At 43.4% G+C, this 17,546-nt stretch overlaps 1 protein-coding gene across 3 annotated transcripts in view; it reads right to left on the bottom strand.

Annotated features, from left to right (window-relative positions):
* The window catches only part of DOT1L (DOT1 like histone lysine methyltransferase), a 98,596-nt gene that overhangs the window by 16,699 nt on the left and 64,351 nt on the right, over positions 1-17,546 (bottom strand). For 2 of the 3 annotated variants that reach the window (XM_075070856.1, XM_075070855.1), the window contains exons 16-25: positions 16,535-16,626; positions 12,977-13,078; positions 11,429-11,566; positions 10,437-10,562; positions 9,080-9,564; positions 8,681-8,804; positions 7,561-7,707; positions 4,155-4,284; positions 1,147-1,763; positions 233-438 (exon numbers count right to left, since the gene is read on the bottom strand). In XM_075070856.1, the coding sequence (XP_074926957.1) occupies positions 233-438; positions 1,147-1,763; positions 4,155-4,284; positions 7,561-7,707; positions 8,681-8,804; positions 9,080-9,564; positions 10,437-10,562; positions 11,429-11,566; positions 12,977-13,078; positions 16,535-16,626 (2,167 nt within the window). The remainder of the gene's footprint in view (positions 1-232; positions 439-1,146; positions 1,764-4,154; positions 4,285-7,560; positions 7,708-8,680; positions 8,805-9,079; positions 9,565-10,436; positions 10,563-11,428; positions 11,567-12,976; positions 13,079-16,534; positions 16,627-17,546) is intronic. The other variant, XM_075070857.1, reaches the window with a different exon arrangement.

Raw genomic sequence — 17,546 nt, 5'->3', positions numbered from 1 at the left:
CTCATTCTGCTTTCCAACACCACTGTTTATCAAGAGATGTTAGCTACTAAAGTACACAATATATACAATGCTGAAAACAAACTCTGGCTGACAAGCAGCATGGGTTCATGAGATAGATCTTTGTAGTTGGAGAACTAACAGACCAGGCCTTGCATCCATGATCTTAGCCTAGAGAGCTGCCTCTTCAGATCAGATAAAGCTGCTGACCTGACATCAACAGAGTTATATTTACCTGGTGCTATTGTGCTCATCTTCCGATCCCTGTTCTTCATCTGAAGTCAATGGTGAGTAATGAACACCGTTGGTCTGAATCAGGGGCTTCTCTTTTTTCAGCACTGGAGGCTGGTCATTGTCCTGGTAGGGAACAGGAGAGTTCTTCAGGGAGTTTTCAGGGGAGGAAATGGCTGTTATTTCTAAAGGCTGATTAATGTTATTGACCTGGGATGGGAAGAAAAAAAATGTTAAAGATGAAAATATTCTTTTAGTAAAGAACTTTGTAAGACAACATTCACTCACATTCAGCTTTAAGACTAGCTTAGTGCTTAACACCAAGAGTCATGCTATGCTTCAATGTCACAACCCTGAAATCCCTGCACAATGCTTGACTGCTTTTCTGAATACTTGACCTTGAAGATGACAAAACTAGGCAGTTAAATGCATGAAAATAGGGCAAGAACATTTCACCTCAAGTATCAATTTCTGATGACATGATGAATACAGCCTACAGGTCCTCATTAGGAGTATCTGCCCTGTGTTTTATGATAATATTACTGAACAACATTTGCTTAAAGTCAATGAACATAAGCACTTAAGTCAGTTAATTTATTTTAGACAGGGTAAAATTTAGATTTCACTATAAGCAAACATATGTTTCACGATCACTTAGAGAATCAGAATCATTTTGTTAAAGATTCTGTTTAATACTTAATATAATTTTCTGAAGGGAAGGTAAGATGATTTAAAAGATTTTGTAACTACATCTAAATGGATCATTGTAACTTTCAACAACCTGTTGGCTCTTAGAGGAACATGTTCACATGGGTTTTTTATGCTACAGTCCAGAACACCAAAATTGTAACAATGCACAGTACTGAAATGCCAAACATACCTACACTTAGCGGCACCTCCCATCACTCTTTTCCTTACCATTGAGTTTATATTAAGCGGTGAGCCCGAAGGCTGAGTAAAGAGTCCAGCCACAGTTGGTAAGGATTTGCGTTTAGGGGACACCCCGGAGTTCATGTTTAGATTCCCTGTGGAGGATCTCTTCCTTCGACCTCGTTTCTTCCCATCCTGCATGTATGCTTGGCCACAGTCCATCCGAATGCTTGCAGTCAGGGAACTGTGCTTGTTAGACGGAGACTGTTTTACACTTCCTGTACTAGGAGAGATTGTGAAGATGATTCTTCTCTTGGCCTCGTTCTCAGCATCAGAAAAGGCGGCATCAGGCTGAAGTTCCCCTTTTGTTCCTTCGGCAAACATCTTCTGAGCATCCATATACTGCAGTACCCCTACCATGCTCTGGGAGACACCATTTAACTTGGGGCTTGCTGAGTGCTGGTGAGCCGGGGAATTCTGCCCAGAATTCCGTGACTGCATCATTAGCAAAGAAGGGTATTGTGGAGTGGAGCTCCGAGACCCTACCGAGTTAAACAAACTCCCGGAGTCGTCCACAGCTGCCTGATCAACACTATGGTTAAGGTGGGCTGGGCTGTTTGAAAGAGTTCCATTAACTGCCATGGAGCCAGAAGAATATGAAAAACCTGTGGAAAGGGAAAGTATCACTAAATAGAAGCAACAATGTATACCTTCCAGTGCTCGTAAGACTAAATTTCTGGGTATGTCTGAGTGTTCAGCTATCCTATCTGTATTAGATTAACTGGCAATTCTGGCAAAGCAATAACTCCCAGTCATCTGCATAATACTATGTACTGAACTCTGCAAGGCTGCCCATCACACAGTGAAGCCAAGAACATAGCTCTATGTGTTGATGAATTAAGTTAGATTTGTCAGTTCACTCTGCTCCCTTTTACTAACTCACAAAAGTTCACACATGACATGCAAGTATCCTGCTTTTAACCCAATTTTTGTCACAACTCAAGTGCCTTCTCAGGATAAGATGCTCACCTTGGATTAGAACCCAAGAACCTCTCTGCTCTCAGCCCTTTCCTCTAGCCTGTCACCCACACGGCAAGAATCAGTCAGTTTCTTTCCAGAGAGACTGTCATCTGCACACCTAGCCCCTCCCCATAGCTCAAACCAAAGGGAAGCAGGGAGAAAACTGTGGTGGGTCTTCGGGAAATCAGGGGAACTGAAGGAACCTATGTGAGAGTTGAGGGAAAGGAGAGTAATGAAGTTCATTAAGAATCTGCAGCAATGCATCATGCATGGAATTTAGATAAGGCCTCTTTCCTGGGATAGTTGAGACTAAGGGGAGCTGGGAACCCAATGTTACTCTGCAGCATTGACTATAATTGGCTTCAGAGGGAGCTGCCTTCAGCCCTTGTCTGCTGAAAGGATGTTAATCAGGACAAAGACCCTCAGGGTGGGAAGCACAGAAGAATGACAGTGCAAGTCTGATGAGGATACAGCTGTGGAAGAGCACTTCCTGCAGGCTATGCTGAAGAGGCACTCACTGGTCCCAAGAAGCCTGAATAAAGGGTCTCGGGGCCTTTTTGGGAAACTGCTCCTGCCCCTTGAATGGAGTATAGGAGTGTAGTGAGTTTGCTAAGCTCCCTATTGTTGAGAGTGGCAGACACAAAGTCAACAGCTGCCTTTCCAGACTCCTGAAAAAGGCCTGACTCATTTCTCTCTGTGCCAGGGTTAGAACACAAGACCAGCCATACCGGGTCAGACCAAAGGTCCATCTAGCTCAGTATCCTGTCTACCAACAGTGGCCAATGCCAGGTGCCCCAGAGGGAGTGAACCTAACAGACAATGATCAAGTGATCTCTCTTCTGCCATCTATCTCCATCTTCTGACAAACAGAGGCTAGGGACACCATTTCTTACCCATCTTGGCTAATAGCCATTTATGGACTTAACTTCCATGAATTTATTCAGTTCCCTTTTAAATCTGTATATAGTCCAGCCTTCACAACCTCCTCAGGCAAAGAGTTCCCACAAGTTGACTGTGCGCTGCGTGAAGAGCTTCCTTTATTTGTTTTAAAACCTGCTGCCTATTAATTTCATTTGGTGACCTACGTTCTTGTATTATGGGAATAAGTAAATAACTTTTCCTTATCGCTTTCTCAACATCACTCATGATTTTATATAACTCTATCATATCCCTTAGTCTCCTCTTTTCCAAAGCTGAAGAGTCCTAGCCTCTTTAATCTCTCCTCATATGGGAGGCTCTCCAAACCCCTAATTCATTTTAAATTGCCCTTTTCTGAACCTTTTTTAGTGCCAGTATATCTTTTTCGAGATGAGGAGACCACATCTGTACGCAGTATTCGAGATGTGGGCGTACCATCGATTTATATAAGGTCAATAATATATTCTCAGTCTTATTCTCTATCCCCTTTTTAATGATTCCTAACATCCTGTTTGCTTTCCTTTTGGGAATGTGCTCAGATTACTGGGGAGCAACAGAATCCGCCACAGTGGTACAGCTGGAGGTAGGATTTCCCCAAGGATGGGGAGACCATCTGTTCCAGCCTTTATTTGTGCTGATGAGAGAAAGAGCTAGAGGCGATAGTCTGCCAGCATTCCACACAGCAACTGCAGCTAGGAGAACTGGGAGGATAAGAGGGGTCACAAACGGGCATGCAGTTGGATGTGAGTAAATTCAATCTATACAGATGCTGGAAGAGAGCCTAAGGGGGACTTCTCGCACTGGGTGTTCGGAACTGACCAACAGGAACACACTGCCTATCTTGGTTTGTGATTATTTTGTCTGAACTGCCACACTCATGTTTCCACCAATGAATTACCCTTCCCTTCATTGTGTTTTTTCAGTCCTACTACACCCTCAATCCAGGTTCTCCTCCTTAACCCAGGAACATTCAACCTTTTGATATGAAACTGCACCATACATCCAGCTCTCGGCAGTATCAGGGGCTCTCAATCACAAGTGCCCAAAAGCTCAAACACATATAATAAAGAGAGTTATTGCTAAGAAACATGGTGGCTCCGTAGAGGGGAGTTCATTACCTGAGGTAGCCAAAGCCAGTGGCTTATTTCCAGCAGCATTGCTTACGCCATTATGAGAACTAGCACCATACTGTTTTTCAAGTGTTGACGACGAGTCTCGATTCTGATGAACTGGACTAGGTGTGCTTCTCTGGAGGAGGTGAAAAAACACAAGCACTTCAGTTCAGAAAGTTTGTTCAAGAGCTGTTTAACAGAATTCATGGGCATCTGTAGGTTTGTGGCTTTAAATCCCTATGGATTCCCTAAACCTTCTAGATTTGGTATATTTTCAGAAAATTACAGTTTAACTCCAGGCTTCCCAAACATCATCAAACCAAGAGCTGCACTGGCAACTTGCTGCATCTAGTTTCATGTAACCTGCAGAGATGTCATGTCCAAACATGTAACAATCTTTCCACCATAATGCATCACAGCATGCTGAGACATGACCTCTCTGCAGATCACACCTTCTGTATTAGCAGTGAGAGCCAGGCCTCGGACTGCACTGTAGGATCCCAGGGGCTTCATCTGATCATCTCCTGAAGCGTCACTCTCCATGTACAAGGAATATTCCACTGCCCACCAAAAAAAGTCTGGCACCTGGAATAAAAATGACGGTCTCTGACCTCATGTAGCTAGGAACGTATTGATGCACAAATTAGAGTCCTCCAGTAATTCCAGAGCCTCGGTAGCCTTCCTGCTACTGTGCTGTAGTTTGTTTCTAGAACTGCTGGTTTCACATACAATGCCACGTTTTCCAAAAGCACAAGAAAGTGCTTCTTTTGACAGGGTTCCCAGGTACCTGAGAAACTCAGGTATTAGACAAGCCCATGACCTGTGCTCACAAACCGAAGAGAAGAAAGGGACTGAAGCGATTCCTCTCCTTTGAGGAACAAAGGGTGAACTCAAAAATGTGTAGAATGGTTCAGCCTTTGGTCCCATCAATGCCTGCAGCTATAACCAAGCCACAGATCCCTGTTTGGATTATTGCTGCTCCATCATAGTGAATAGTGTTGGTTAGACAGGACCGAAGGACATTCCACCACTGGGTTAGAGGTTTGGACTATTCAAGGGTTAGCCCAGTTATGGGACACAGTTAGATCCCATCTACACTACAACTTTTAATATTATTTATACTGAGTTAGCATCTACAGGCCCGTGTCACGGACCAAGATCCCAATGTGGTAGTGGCTGGACAAACACATCAAAGAGGGTCCCTTTGTCTTTGACTCAGGACAACTGTGTCGTAATGAGGTCCCTCAATCCATAGTTTTAGTGCAGATGGGAAAAGAAACAAAGGGCTGTATTGTACCCTCAGTTCACACACACAGCTCCCCTGAAATCAGTGAGAAGTGCACACAGACTGAAGGCATGGTGTCATCTTGCATATTTCTGTTCTCAAAATGCCTCAGCCATCAGGAACACTAAAGAGAGCGCCAGATTCCCACCTGATGCAAGTCAGCATAGGCCTGTTGAGTTCCATGGAACTATCCCACACTACACCGAGTGGCCCAGTACACGTACACACACACACACACACACACATATTGCAGGTGCTCACAAACTTCAGAATCAAGCTCTCGCTTTGCAAAACCAGTTATCAGCAAGGGATGTTTCCCAAAGGCAGCCCTATCTCTCAAGGGCAGCAGTGTAATTCTATACCGATGCCACATTTCTCCATTTTAAGAGATGTGCCTGCCTGGAACTAAGACAACAGAGGCCCTCCAGCACAACTGCAAGGCCTTTTGCTAGGAGAAGGGACACGAGGAGTCAAACTACGATACCCTCCAACTGTAGCTGGCTGTGCCATCTGTGTAATCTCTTATTTAGTTCATCAGAGAAAGAACTCCCAGTGACAGAGTGCTAGGAGCAGACACAGCACTCTGGCCACTAAAGTACTAGCTCCCCCCACCCTGAGTGGATTTAATTGGGGTGGGGGGGAGATGGGTGCTTAATGGCTTAATTAGACAGGAGGCTGTTGAGCTAATAAAAGCAATCAACCCATCAACTGGGAACAGTTAAAAGACATGAAGAAAGGTACAAGGGGGAGGCTGGCAGAGGCCATGGGATACATGATCTCAGGAGAGAGAGATCCTTCCCTATCCCGTGACAGAAAGCGGGCTGGGGTGGGGGGAGTTTATGTCCAATTTCATGTTACACAAGGCTGCACTAGTAAACTGCTGGAGGGGACCAAACTGGGAAGCATCCAGCCAGTCTGAGAAGGTTCAAGTGGGCTGAGAAGGAAGCCATTAACCCTCCTCTTCCATCCACTACCGTTCAGGTAGAGTCCAAATCCATGCTTCCCACAGAAAGGCAGTGAATGCTCCTTAGTAATCTACTGGAATCCCCTTTGGCAGAAACACTGGAAGGAACTGGATGCCTTACATCCCTGGTCTGTCAAGCACTGACCCTCCCCTCCCACACTGTCCTTTTCATGCTCTTGCCCCTGGGAACATGCACCAGCATAGGTCTCTGCTGAGATCACAAGGAAAAAAAAAAAAAAAAAAAAGGAATCCCAAAACATTTCCAGTTGTGAAAGCTGAAAAGATACTGCAACAGCTCATGCTTGGCATGTGACAATTTCAAAGTACTGCGCAAACTCAGCCTCAGCACCCACACGAGGTAGCCCCGTTATACCAATGAGCAAAACAAGCCAGACGTTCATTTGCCCAGTGTCATATAGGAAGTCAATGGCTGAGCTGAAATTAACGCTTGAGATTCCTCTAGGGTGACCAGATGATAACTTCAAAATATCGGGACTGCCACAGGGGAAGCGCCTTTTCAATTGTTACACTCACAGCGTCCGGGTCTTCAGTGGCACTCCGGCGACAGGTCCTTCAGTCACTGACGGTCTTCGGCGGCATTTCAGCGGCAGGTAATAAATCTTGCCGCCAAAGAAAGAAGGACTCGCCGCTGAAATGCCACTGAAGACTTTCAACGACTGAAAAACCTGCCGCCGAAATGCCAAAGACACAGACATGTCGAGTGAGTGTAACAATTGAAAAGGCGCTCCCCCTGCCTCTCACTGCTGCCTAAGCAACGACAAATAAATCAATCAATTAAAACAGGCCACCGCACCTGAAACAAAATATCGAGATGTCTGGTCACTCTAGATTCCTCACTCATAGGCTCATGTCCTACCCATTAAGCTATGCCTGCCTCTCTAGCATGCCATAGATTCAGAACATAAGTTGTTTGGAAGCAGGGACTTCATCTCTCTCCCTGTCCAGGACACACGCTGGTCTAACATACTCTAGGAAAATAACTGTCCAAGATCCAGGCAGAGACACAGCATCCGCGGTCACTCCAAAAGCATCAAGGGTATTCTAGCTCAATGTCCTGGCCAGGATTCTGGTGCACGGTATACGATTATTCCCCAGTCTGGTTTTTAGTTAGGGATGGAAAGTGTTGACAATCCCTTACTCACCACCTTCTCAACACGGCTAGGTAGGACTACGCTGGCCAGAGGGATACTAACAGGGAGTTTATTGGGCTGCACCGTGCTGAGAGGAATACTGATAGGTAGGCTGGTGATAGTTTCTCCATTACTCGCAGAAGTCCTCTCTCGCAAAACCTGCAAACACAAAGGCAGCCTGTTTCAAAGGGGGCTTGTTACACACTAGTGAGTTTCCCCAACAATGACCAAACCCTGCTACTCCTCAGCATATGTTGACATTTTTATATAAAAATAAGCTGTATGCATTTTTCCCCAGGCATTTTGCTGTTGTATATAACGTGCTACCTGATGGGAACAAATATGAGAAAAGGGTGTTCGGATGTATTGCAAAGACAGCACATCAATTCAGCCAACAACCCATTCCAACCATAGATGAACGGCTGTGTCCAAAGGAATCTGAACCAGATCACCTTGGATAGGAAGGACAGAGGCTCCGATGTGGGTCTCGAGGGAGGGAGGGAGTTTTTGAAAGCTTGTTTCCCTGACATCCTTGCCCATGCTTGGGGATTCACAGCCTCTTATTTCTTAACATTTACACCAATGAGAAGTGTAAACATTGATTTGCTGCTGGTGAAGGGTGCTTGTCCGACAAATCTGTAGACAAGCCCTCTTCCACAGAGCAGGCAGCAGCAGCGCAACCTTCCTGTCACTGCCACCCGGTAGTGTGCATCTATTCTGCTCCGGAATGGGCACCTCTACGAGAGAGAGGATAGTTCACATTCCATGGTACGTCCTCTCCTCAGCCTCTCTGCTGAAGCCAACACCTAGATGATGTGAAGTGGGATTGGTTAAGTGAACTAGAATAAAGCACTTAGTCATTTTATAGAGTTCAGTGAAATGCATCTGATAGCAATAAAACTTTTGGTCACTACCAGCCTAGTTCATAACCAGCCTCTCTCCATCATCCAGTTCCTTCTTTTGACGTCATGGACATTTCCATTTCATATTACACCCAATGCTGAGTTGGCTTTTTCTATGGCTACCAGAAAGAATGGAGTCCACACCTTCTAACCTAGAGCTTTTATTTCTTTGCTCCGTCAGAAGCATTTCTGTTGACAGCTCTGTGCGGAGAAGCCAACACATTCTTTACCTTCTCACTTGCAATCGGTAAGGCCGCTGGGGAAGAGGGCCGAGTTTCCTGAGGACTCAGCTTTATGCCATTTGAAATGCCAGGGCTTGGATATGTAAGGCCATTCTCTTTTACATGGTCAGCTCTGGAACAAAGATGTACACAGTCAGCTTTTTCCTCCTAATGCCCTTTGTCCAAAATGAATTCCTATTACAAACTCAAGGCATTATTGCCTTGCTTACCTGATAAACTGGCACTGCTGGATATACTGGCTTACAGTTAAATGACTATGCCACAAAGCTTTACCATGCTAAAATCTAGGCTGAGATTCTATTTTCTTCCACTCTCTAGGTTTATTACCAGCAACATGACAAGCATTACCACACCGCATTTCCCAACACAGGAACTGACCACTCTCACCTCTGGTGTATCTCATTAGTTGTTGCTTTTCCATTGACTGCATGGTCCTGATTCAAGTGTCTCCTTAGGGCTATCTTAGCTGGGGAAAACCTGGTGTAATCAGGTAAGGAGAAGCTTGCTGTCTTGTCCACCTTCTGTCTGCTGCTGTGGTTTGGGGTGCAAGGAATTATTTCTTGGTCCAGGTGAGAGGTCATGTATTGAGGGGTGTTCTGCTTGGAAGAGGGCCTGCTAAGAACATTATGGATTTCATAGGGAGTAGCATGGCCATTCATGGACAGTTCAGGGCTCATGCCGTTGATGTGGGGCATAGGAAATTTAGAGCACTCAAGCTCAAGTTGGAATCTGCCGTGATCAGCCTCGGGCTCACGGCTTAAACGGTTTTTATTGCGTAGCTGTACCGACAGAGACTCATCAGGAGGCATATACGATTTCAGCTGCATGAGCTCCTGCTGCCTTTGACTTTTCTCAAGCTCCACAATGCTGATCTTTAAATGAAGAAGAGAACAAAGATTAAAGACTGTACCTAAGAATAATACCACATTTTGGAGTTTTCCCTTCCAGATGCTTCTCAGAAAAAGTGTCCCCTTTTTTGGTGATAACTCAAAGCAAACAATCTATGATTTAAAAAACAAATTTCAATACACTGCTCTGGATTTGTGAAATAAAGGTACAAGTAGAAAAAAGAATTACTAGGGAACAGACTACTAGGGAACATCTTCTAGAGCATGTCAGACAATTTCCAATAAAGAGTCTGTAAAAAGTCAGATTTAAATAAAAATACAGCCTAATTTAACACTATTGGATGGTGCGGGAGGGGGAAAATGACACCCCATACTAAAAGTGTCCAACCATGTGCCCGACAACACATTTGGACTGGGTTACCACTTCTTATGAGAAGCCAAGAGAACCAACCCCATTGCGAAAAGAAAGGTCCTTTTGGCAAGATGTTTCTGTGGGAAGTGATGTCTGACATGAGACACGTACACAGGAGATACAATATAGGAGCAACAGAATGAAACAGAACAAAATCAGTAGGACCTTCCTTTTCACTAGACAAAGCATTTTAAGGACACAGAGAACAGCTGATAAACCAATGCTCAGGTTCAGAAGCCCAGAGCAATACTGGACACCAAGCAAAATTCCATTATTTGCCCTTTATATAGCTGAAAAATTATCTGCAGCTTTGTTCTTCCTAGTTTTATCAACCCACCTTCTAATTATTTTGTCATATTACTACCCTGGCAGCAGGTTTATGTTCCAATGTCATGTAATGCAAAAAAAACAACATGTGCCCTAGCAGGAATACTGGCTGAATACTACTTTGAGCTGGTGGCACTAAATTTGCTCCTGGTTCTACCTGCAATTCCAAACAGTGCTTTTGTTTCTCAGAAATCTGATTCTTCAGTGCCTGCTTTTCCTTCAGCAAGCTCTCCAACGACAGCGTCGACCAATCCAACTTCAGTTCTTCGCATCGTGCTTTAAGCTGCAGGTGCAATAAAGGCTTGGTCAGTGGCATGTTTCACAATTCCAAACTATCAACAGAGCAAGGCAGAATTCCATCCTCCTTTCCACTGAAATTTGAAGGGAATATTCTATCATACTGAAAACTAGCTCTCAATTCAAGGCAAATATTGCAGCTTTACAGAAAAGTTAGTTTCCAATCCCTGTTTAAGCAGCTGGAATTGGAGCTTATAAGGCTAACTTTATTCAACATCCCTAAATGCGTCTGCATACAGTTTCTCCCACCCTAATATTAACTGTGTGAACTGCTGGAAGTAACAGATATATAAACAATAGCTACAGCCAAGCGAGCCCTGGGCAAACTTCTTGGCCACAGTGTTCAATCACCTCAACTTCAAACTGCTATCCCATATGTGCAGAGCATGTCAGCACAGCTGTGTACCGTGGACAAGGTTGGGGCCACCCAAATCAGCTGTCATGTTAGAAAACTTCTGGATTTAAATGAAGATGCCTGTGAGAATGGACCACCCACCCCACTCTTTGGGTCAAGAGTCATTCTTCTGAGAATGATTAAGAAGGAAGAGAAAGAAAGCAACTGGCGTCTGTTCTCAGAAGCCAAAAGGTCTAGGACTAGAGAAAAGCCACAGATAGCATAGGAACTAGACAGTGAGCACAAGAACTGGACATACAAACTCTTCCCATCACCAGCGTAGCATTCTTTGGATAGACAACATTCTTGGAGGCTCTAGAGGAACTAAGATTTCCGTTCAGTTTTTGTTGTCATTAAGATATAAAAGGGAAAACAGCAATTCATGACCTGCCTTCTTTATATAAAATAGCCATTACTTGGCTCACACATTGCTAGTCAGATGGAAGCACGGTACGTACCAGCTGCAAGCTCTGGTTCCTGAGTTCACTGTTATCTTTCTCCAGCTGCTTTGTCTGTTCCTTCAGCTGCTGGTTGTGAGCAGAGATCTCCTTCTGAGCCTGAATCAGGTCATTATATGTCAGAGCTTTAACTCCCAACTACAGGATGAGGGGGAGAAAGCATCAGATTCAAATGGGATGCAGTATTCCAATTTCAGACAGTCTGCACACACATATAGTAATAACATTTCACATTTCTATATTGCCTGTCATTAGGGAACTCACGCCACTTTGACAGTCATTAGTAAAACTTCGCAACGCTTCTGAGAGGCAGCGTATCACCATCATCATTCCCACTTTACAGATGGGGAAGTGAGGCAAAGACGCGAGATACCTTATATAGTCACAAGCAAGTCATTGGCAAAGCTGGAAATACAAACTAGGAGTTGACCCCTAGTAGGACCATATGGTCACCTGTTTATGCAGTGAAGCAGCATGCTTCTTTGGAGGCCTCTGAACTTTCATTTGACCTACCTGCATTTGTTAAGGTGGTGTGGTACCCGCCAGTTTGTCCCAGTGTACCCTCCCCCATGCTTTTTAGAGCCACTATAGGGAAACAAGAAGCTACTGTGCCTCAGCTTCCCCATCTGTAAAATGGCAACAGGGCTGAGCTCTTTTGCGAGACACTGAGCACCAGAGTAGCAAAGACTTTCAAGGCCTGACAGTACTAGACTAGCCCAAAGAGTTCACAGGCTAAACAGACAAGACGGTGGAAGAAATATTGTCCCAGAGATCACATGACTTGCCCGAGGTGTCTCACAGTCTGACCGAAGCAGGAACTGAACCCAGATCTCTTGCAGTCCAGTGACAATCACAGGACCAATTCAATGAAGCTTTGAAGCCTGTACTGAGCAGCACAGTAAGGACTATGTTGTGCATAAGGGGGATGTAGTCTGATTTGGGTAAGTATAAACCAGTTCTCCAGATGTGCAGTTACTGTTTAATTCCACCACCGTTGTTTATCAGAACAGTAGAGTACCGTGTCAATCTTTATGCTGCAGGTGAATGAAATCACTGCTTCTGGGGTGACCAGAGATCTTTATTTGATTCCTTTGTTCAATTTCCAAGTGTGTTCTGTTCTCCCACTTCATAAGCAGAAGTGGCTGGTGCACAGGGTCATAAATCCACAAATAAAATGGCATAGTGACATAACACCAACACCAAAGCCTGTGGCTCAACCGGGGCAGGTGTGCACTTTTTGGAGAAAAATTAGGCAGACGTGGCACGTCTACTCAACTAGGGAAAATGAATGTGCTTTCTGTGTTCTCCTTTGTTACTTAATGGAAAATCAGCCCTGCGGACTGTCACTAACACCCCTTCAGGAATCAAGGTATGGTGGTGGGACTGGTAAGCTATGACTTAAGCAACAGTGATGGACTGGACAGAGAAGGAAATCCATTCCATTGTGCAGCCATCTACGGGTAAGAGTCAAGATTTCAGAGCCAGAGTAACACCTCAAGAATGTTGGATTATTAATTTCCAACAAGGATATTTCTCTGCAAACCATACCTCATCGAGTTTCTGTTGAAAGAGCCGTTTAATTTCTTCTTTCTGTGCCTGGCAGTGGGTGAATAACTGTTGTGCTGTCCCCAGCAACTGAGCATTCTTTTCCTGGAAAAGTTGTTTAAAAACAAAAAAAGAGAAAAAAAAGCAGCAAAGTTTATGTCAGACTCCCACTGCAATGTGTGTGGGAAGGTCCATCTCAACAACTGGCATTTCAGTGATATAGATGCTTACACAGACAAGAAGAACTAGGAACCTTATCGTATGAGTGAAATCTATTAGCCCATGGCATGCTCTTCCAAGATAAACACAGGAAGTCCCATCACCTGAAATATTAAAAACTGTACTGGACAGTTAAAAATGGTCCTGCACTAGAAAAGAAGAGAAACTAGACTTCTTCATAGACCCTTCCCTTCTCTAACTTCAGTAGTTCTATATTTGCTAGAGTTTAACATTGTGGGTGAAACCATATTTTAAAACAAAGTACACAGATACTTATTTATAGGCTTTTTTGTAGCATTCATCAGGGTAATCTCTCAGCAGCTCAAGCGCCAACCCCATTTTATATATGAGAAACTGAAACACAAAGAGGTTAAGTGACTCATCAAGGATACACACTAAGTCTGTGGCTGAGCTGGGAACAGAACACAGATCCCCCAGGTTCAAACAGAACATTCTTCTTCCAAGAATTTCAGTAAACAAAAATATGTCAGGGAAAAATCAGAAATATGTTAAGTCATCTCCTAGAGGAGCCCCTCTCAAATTTTTAATATAGAATTCCTTACACTATCTGCTCTCCCTTTGATTTCTAGGACAATTCATGCATAGAACATTCACCAGACCACCACAAGGACTCCTTACTCCCATGCTCCCTATACCTGCAAAGGACAGGAGTACATCTGGGCAAAGAGGTTCAAATTTCTATGAAATACAACAGTGTGGAGGGGGAAAAGAAGCCACAAATTTGTGATTCTTCCCCATTTATCTCCCAGTTCTAGAGGAAATTTCTGCAGAAGCAAAGTATTCACTACCAGGAGTTGAAGAAAGGAAAAAAGAAGGGGCCTTGCACTCATGAGCTATTCATCTGGTTAAGGAGCAGTGTTCTACACATAGGGAAAATACAGGAGTATTACATTTGACCACAATCGACCCCCCACACACACCTTTGTCACTTATTCCAAGGATTTTGGGAAGAGAGAATGCACAGTCACCATGGCACTAAATCCATTGCTTAGGTGAGGCTGTGAAATCATTTGTGCTAGAAACACCCAGCATTTCATTAAGAGTTACAGCCAGTACAGTAGCTGCTAGCTCCATCTAAAGGTACACTAGTATACTAGCACTTCAGAAGCTTTATTAAAAAAAGTTACATTTTAAAAAAGGTTTTCGTAAGAAGACACAAAGTCAGAGGCAGTATTATAACCAGTACATACCACAGAACAAATTATTTAGCCAGAACAGTTTTGGATTCAGGTTTCACAATTCTTCACTAGTGATTCTCTCAGTGCCCAGTGCTACACTCCATGAAGAGATTTTGACTTACAAATAGAGTTTCACATTTCAGTTTCCCCAAGGGAGCAAAAGGTGTCAGATACCATCACCAGCTTGCCCTCCTTCATACAGTCTGAAATCACAAATCCAGTATACAGCACAATAGGCTGTGCAAGTGGACAGAATTAACTTTATGCTGCCCATTTTCCTGACACCAAACATGTGAACAGAAGGATTTTTTTCTCCCGTTTGTTAGGGGACCATAAGCCGAAGCGGTAGGGGACTGTCAAACATCACTGACAATGGCTCAAAGCACTGCTTGCACAGTGAATGCAGCAAGTGGCATTTGGCCATTCTCAGCCAAGGGGTAACACCAGTCTTTCCGTATGGAGAACAGTGCAAATTCTATAAAGTCTGTGAAACTTTATGCTATTACCCTGAATTGTGCATCTCATAAAAACCACCACATCCTAGGAATAATCCAGAAGCATTCTTCTCTGAGACTGCCAGAAGCCTACAAAAGGAAGACCCAAGGTGTTGAGGGTAAGAATTTTACTGTGTAGGCAGAGTTGTGTAGAGGAACCATTATTCTGGCTCCGTACTCGTAATCCCTATTTATAAGGGCATTAGTTAATTCCCTAACGGGCAAAACCATGAAGGAAAAGATATTTAATTAGTGAACTTGTACCCCCTCTGCTGGACAGATAGCTCTACTGCAGCAAAATACTGCAAGTAGAGCTGGGAGACTTTTTTCCTCAGCAAGTATTTATTAATTTTACCCAAAAATGCATTTTTTTCAAGCACGGAAACTATTTGCAAATTCAGCAAACAGTTTTAGCCAAAGAAAACCTGAAAAGTTTCAGAAATGTCAATTGGACTCAACATTTTGTTTGGATCAACCCAAAGTTTCCATGTTTCATTTTGTTGAGGGGGAATCCATTTGGGCTCAAAACAAACAAGGGGTGGGGTTTTTTGGTTCAGCTATTGCACCAAATACTTATTTGCTCAGCTATAGCTGGAAGCTCATGCATAATAACTTTTTACAACTATCACACTTTCCATTAGGCTCTCAAGCACCTTACAAATCTCTCTCTAGGTTTTTTAACTGTGCCCCAACACCTATTCAGGGACTTATGGCTACTTAATCCAACTTGCTCTATGACGGTTGGCTATTCCTTTACTTTTTGTTTTAGTTCTTCCATTTATTATAAGGTCAACAAACCAACTTCTTGATGTTAAATTGGTTTGAGGGTTATAGTCTAGGGTTCATTCCAATTCCTGGTTTCTGCACATACTACTGTAGTAGGCATTTTGACTCTGAGGGATTAGCTTTCAATCAACACTATTCCAGAAAACCAGAATAAGGGCTATTTTATTTTCTCTAGCACAACTTTATTGTCCCATATGACCCATCTGCAATCTCAGAATAGCACTTACTGAGCCACAATTACCTGACAGAGATTGGAAAAGACCATCTCATGTAACTTTTGGTCACCGCCTCCCCTGAAGCTCATCAAGACAGAACTGATGTTGAAACGGTGGCACTTTAAAGTGTGACCCTACTTTCTCTTCAAAGTCATGTTTCTAAGTGCTACCTGTCTGCTATTGTTCAGCGTTGGGAGAACCCTTATTTTCATCTGTACAAGTGATCCCATATTCAGGCGAATAGCTCAACCATATTTAACAGAGTTTAATGAAAAGGACTTTAACAATGAATTAAATCTGGACAATCCTGTGAAAAAAGTGAACCTTAACCCCATTTTACAGGGGAAACAGGGACAGAGAGGCAAAGAAACTTCATCAAGGTCAAACAGTAAATTAATGGCATGGCTGAGAATAGAAAACAGGACTCTCAGTTCTGTGTCTTAGCCAGAAAGGCATTGTCTTTCTTAAGCAGGGCCCTTTAACTCTGTCAGGGGCTAGAGTGGAATTAGGTGAGTACAGATCCAGAATTCTGGGTCTCTGTGGCATTTTCTCAAATATCTACGGAAGGGGATGCAGAGGCTGTACACCTACCGCTAGAAATTGTCAGGGGACCAATTAAAAAAAAAAAAAAAAAAAAAAGACACTCACCTTTTCCTGCTCCAGTAACTGTTGCAGGTTTGCTTTGTACTGAGGAGTTTTCATGTACGCCATGAACTGCATGTATTGGATCTTAAAAGAGTCTGTAACATAAATACGTGGATGACAACTTTATTTGGTGGAAGGGGAGGAAAAACAATTGAAGACTCATATTTTGGACCACAGTTTCTTCCTGCTGCCTTTTGCATGGGTTAACATATACACTGAAACTCTAGCTCTCACTTTGGTGAATGCTGAAAGCTCTTAGTTACAATGCACGCTGAGCTCAATTATTTTAAATACAATAGTTTTGCACCATCTTTTGCTTTAGGAATGGTTATTCCAGTAATGTGCTTTCCTTTGCAGGAAAAATAATGTTTTAAAGAAAACTAACCTCGAACTTTCTCCAATAGCATATTACTTAGAGTCTTAGCTGGTCTGTGTGTCATCCATTAACCACATAGATTAGCTCCCTCATTCTAACATTTCTAAGAGCACATTTTCAGGAAGCAGACAGGAAGCTGATGGACCCTAATTATGTGAGTGTGTTGAAAAAGGAGTTTCTTAATGGGCTTTAATGCAAGCGGGAGCAATAAAACAGGCAACCCATTATAATCATGATAGAAATGCTCTCAGAGTGCTCCAGCATCCTTCCAGTCTCACAGCCTGGGGTCATTCTGCTCCTTCTCCTTCACAGCTAAATAGCTGATAAACTCTACTTGTTCTTTACAATACCCCAATATTTTCCCTCTTCTTCTCCATCCTCACTGCCAAAACCTTGGTCCATGCTCTGGGCATGTCTTCCCTTGATTAACTAATCTCCCTAATCACAATGCACCCCTCAAGTCTATCCATCAAGCCATGGCTAAAGTCATCTTTCTCACCAATTCCCTCCCACCATGACAGTACATTCCTTGATCTCTTCACTGACTTCCAATTTCTTCCTAACCTTCAAGGCGCTGTTTCTTACACAGAACTCACCCCTTGTTGCTTCCTATACTTTGCCATTTTAACTCCTCTTACT

This window comes from Chelonoidis abingdonii, chromosome 11 (genome assembly GCF_003597395.2).
Source record: "Chelonoidis abingdonii isolate Lonesome George chromosome 11, CheloAbing_2.0, whole genome shotgun sequence".
In the NCBI taxonomy this organism is placed as follows: Eukaryota; Metazoa; Chordata; order Testudines; family Testudinidae; genus Chelonoidis; species Chelonoidis abingdonii.
The sequence above is the reverse complement of the archived record's forward strand: the minus strand, read 5'-3'. Positions and strand labels throughout refer to the sequence as shown.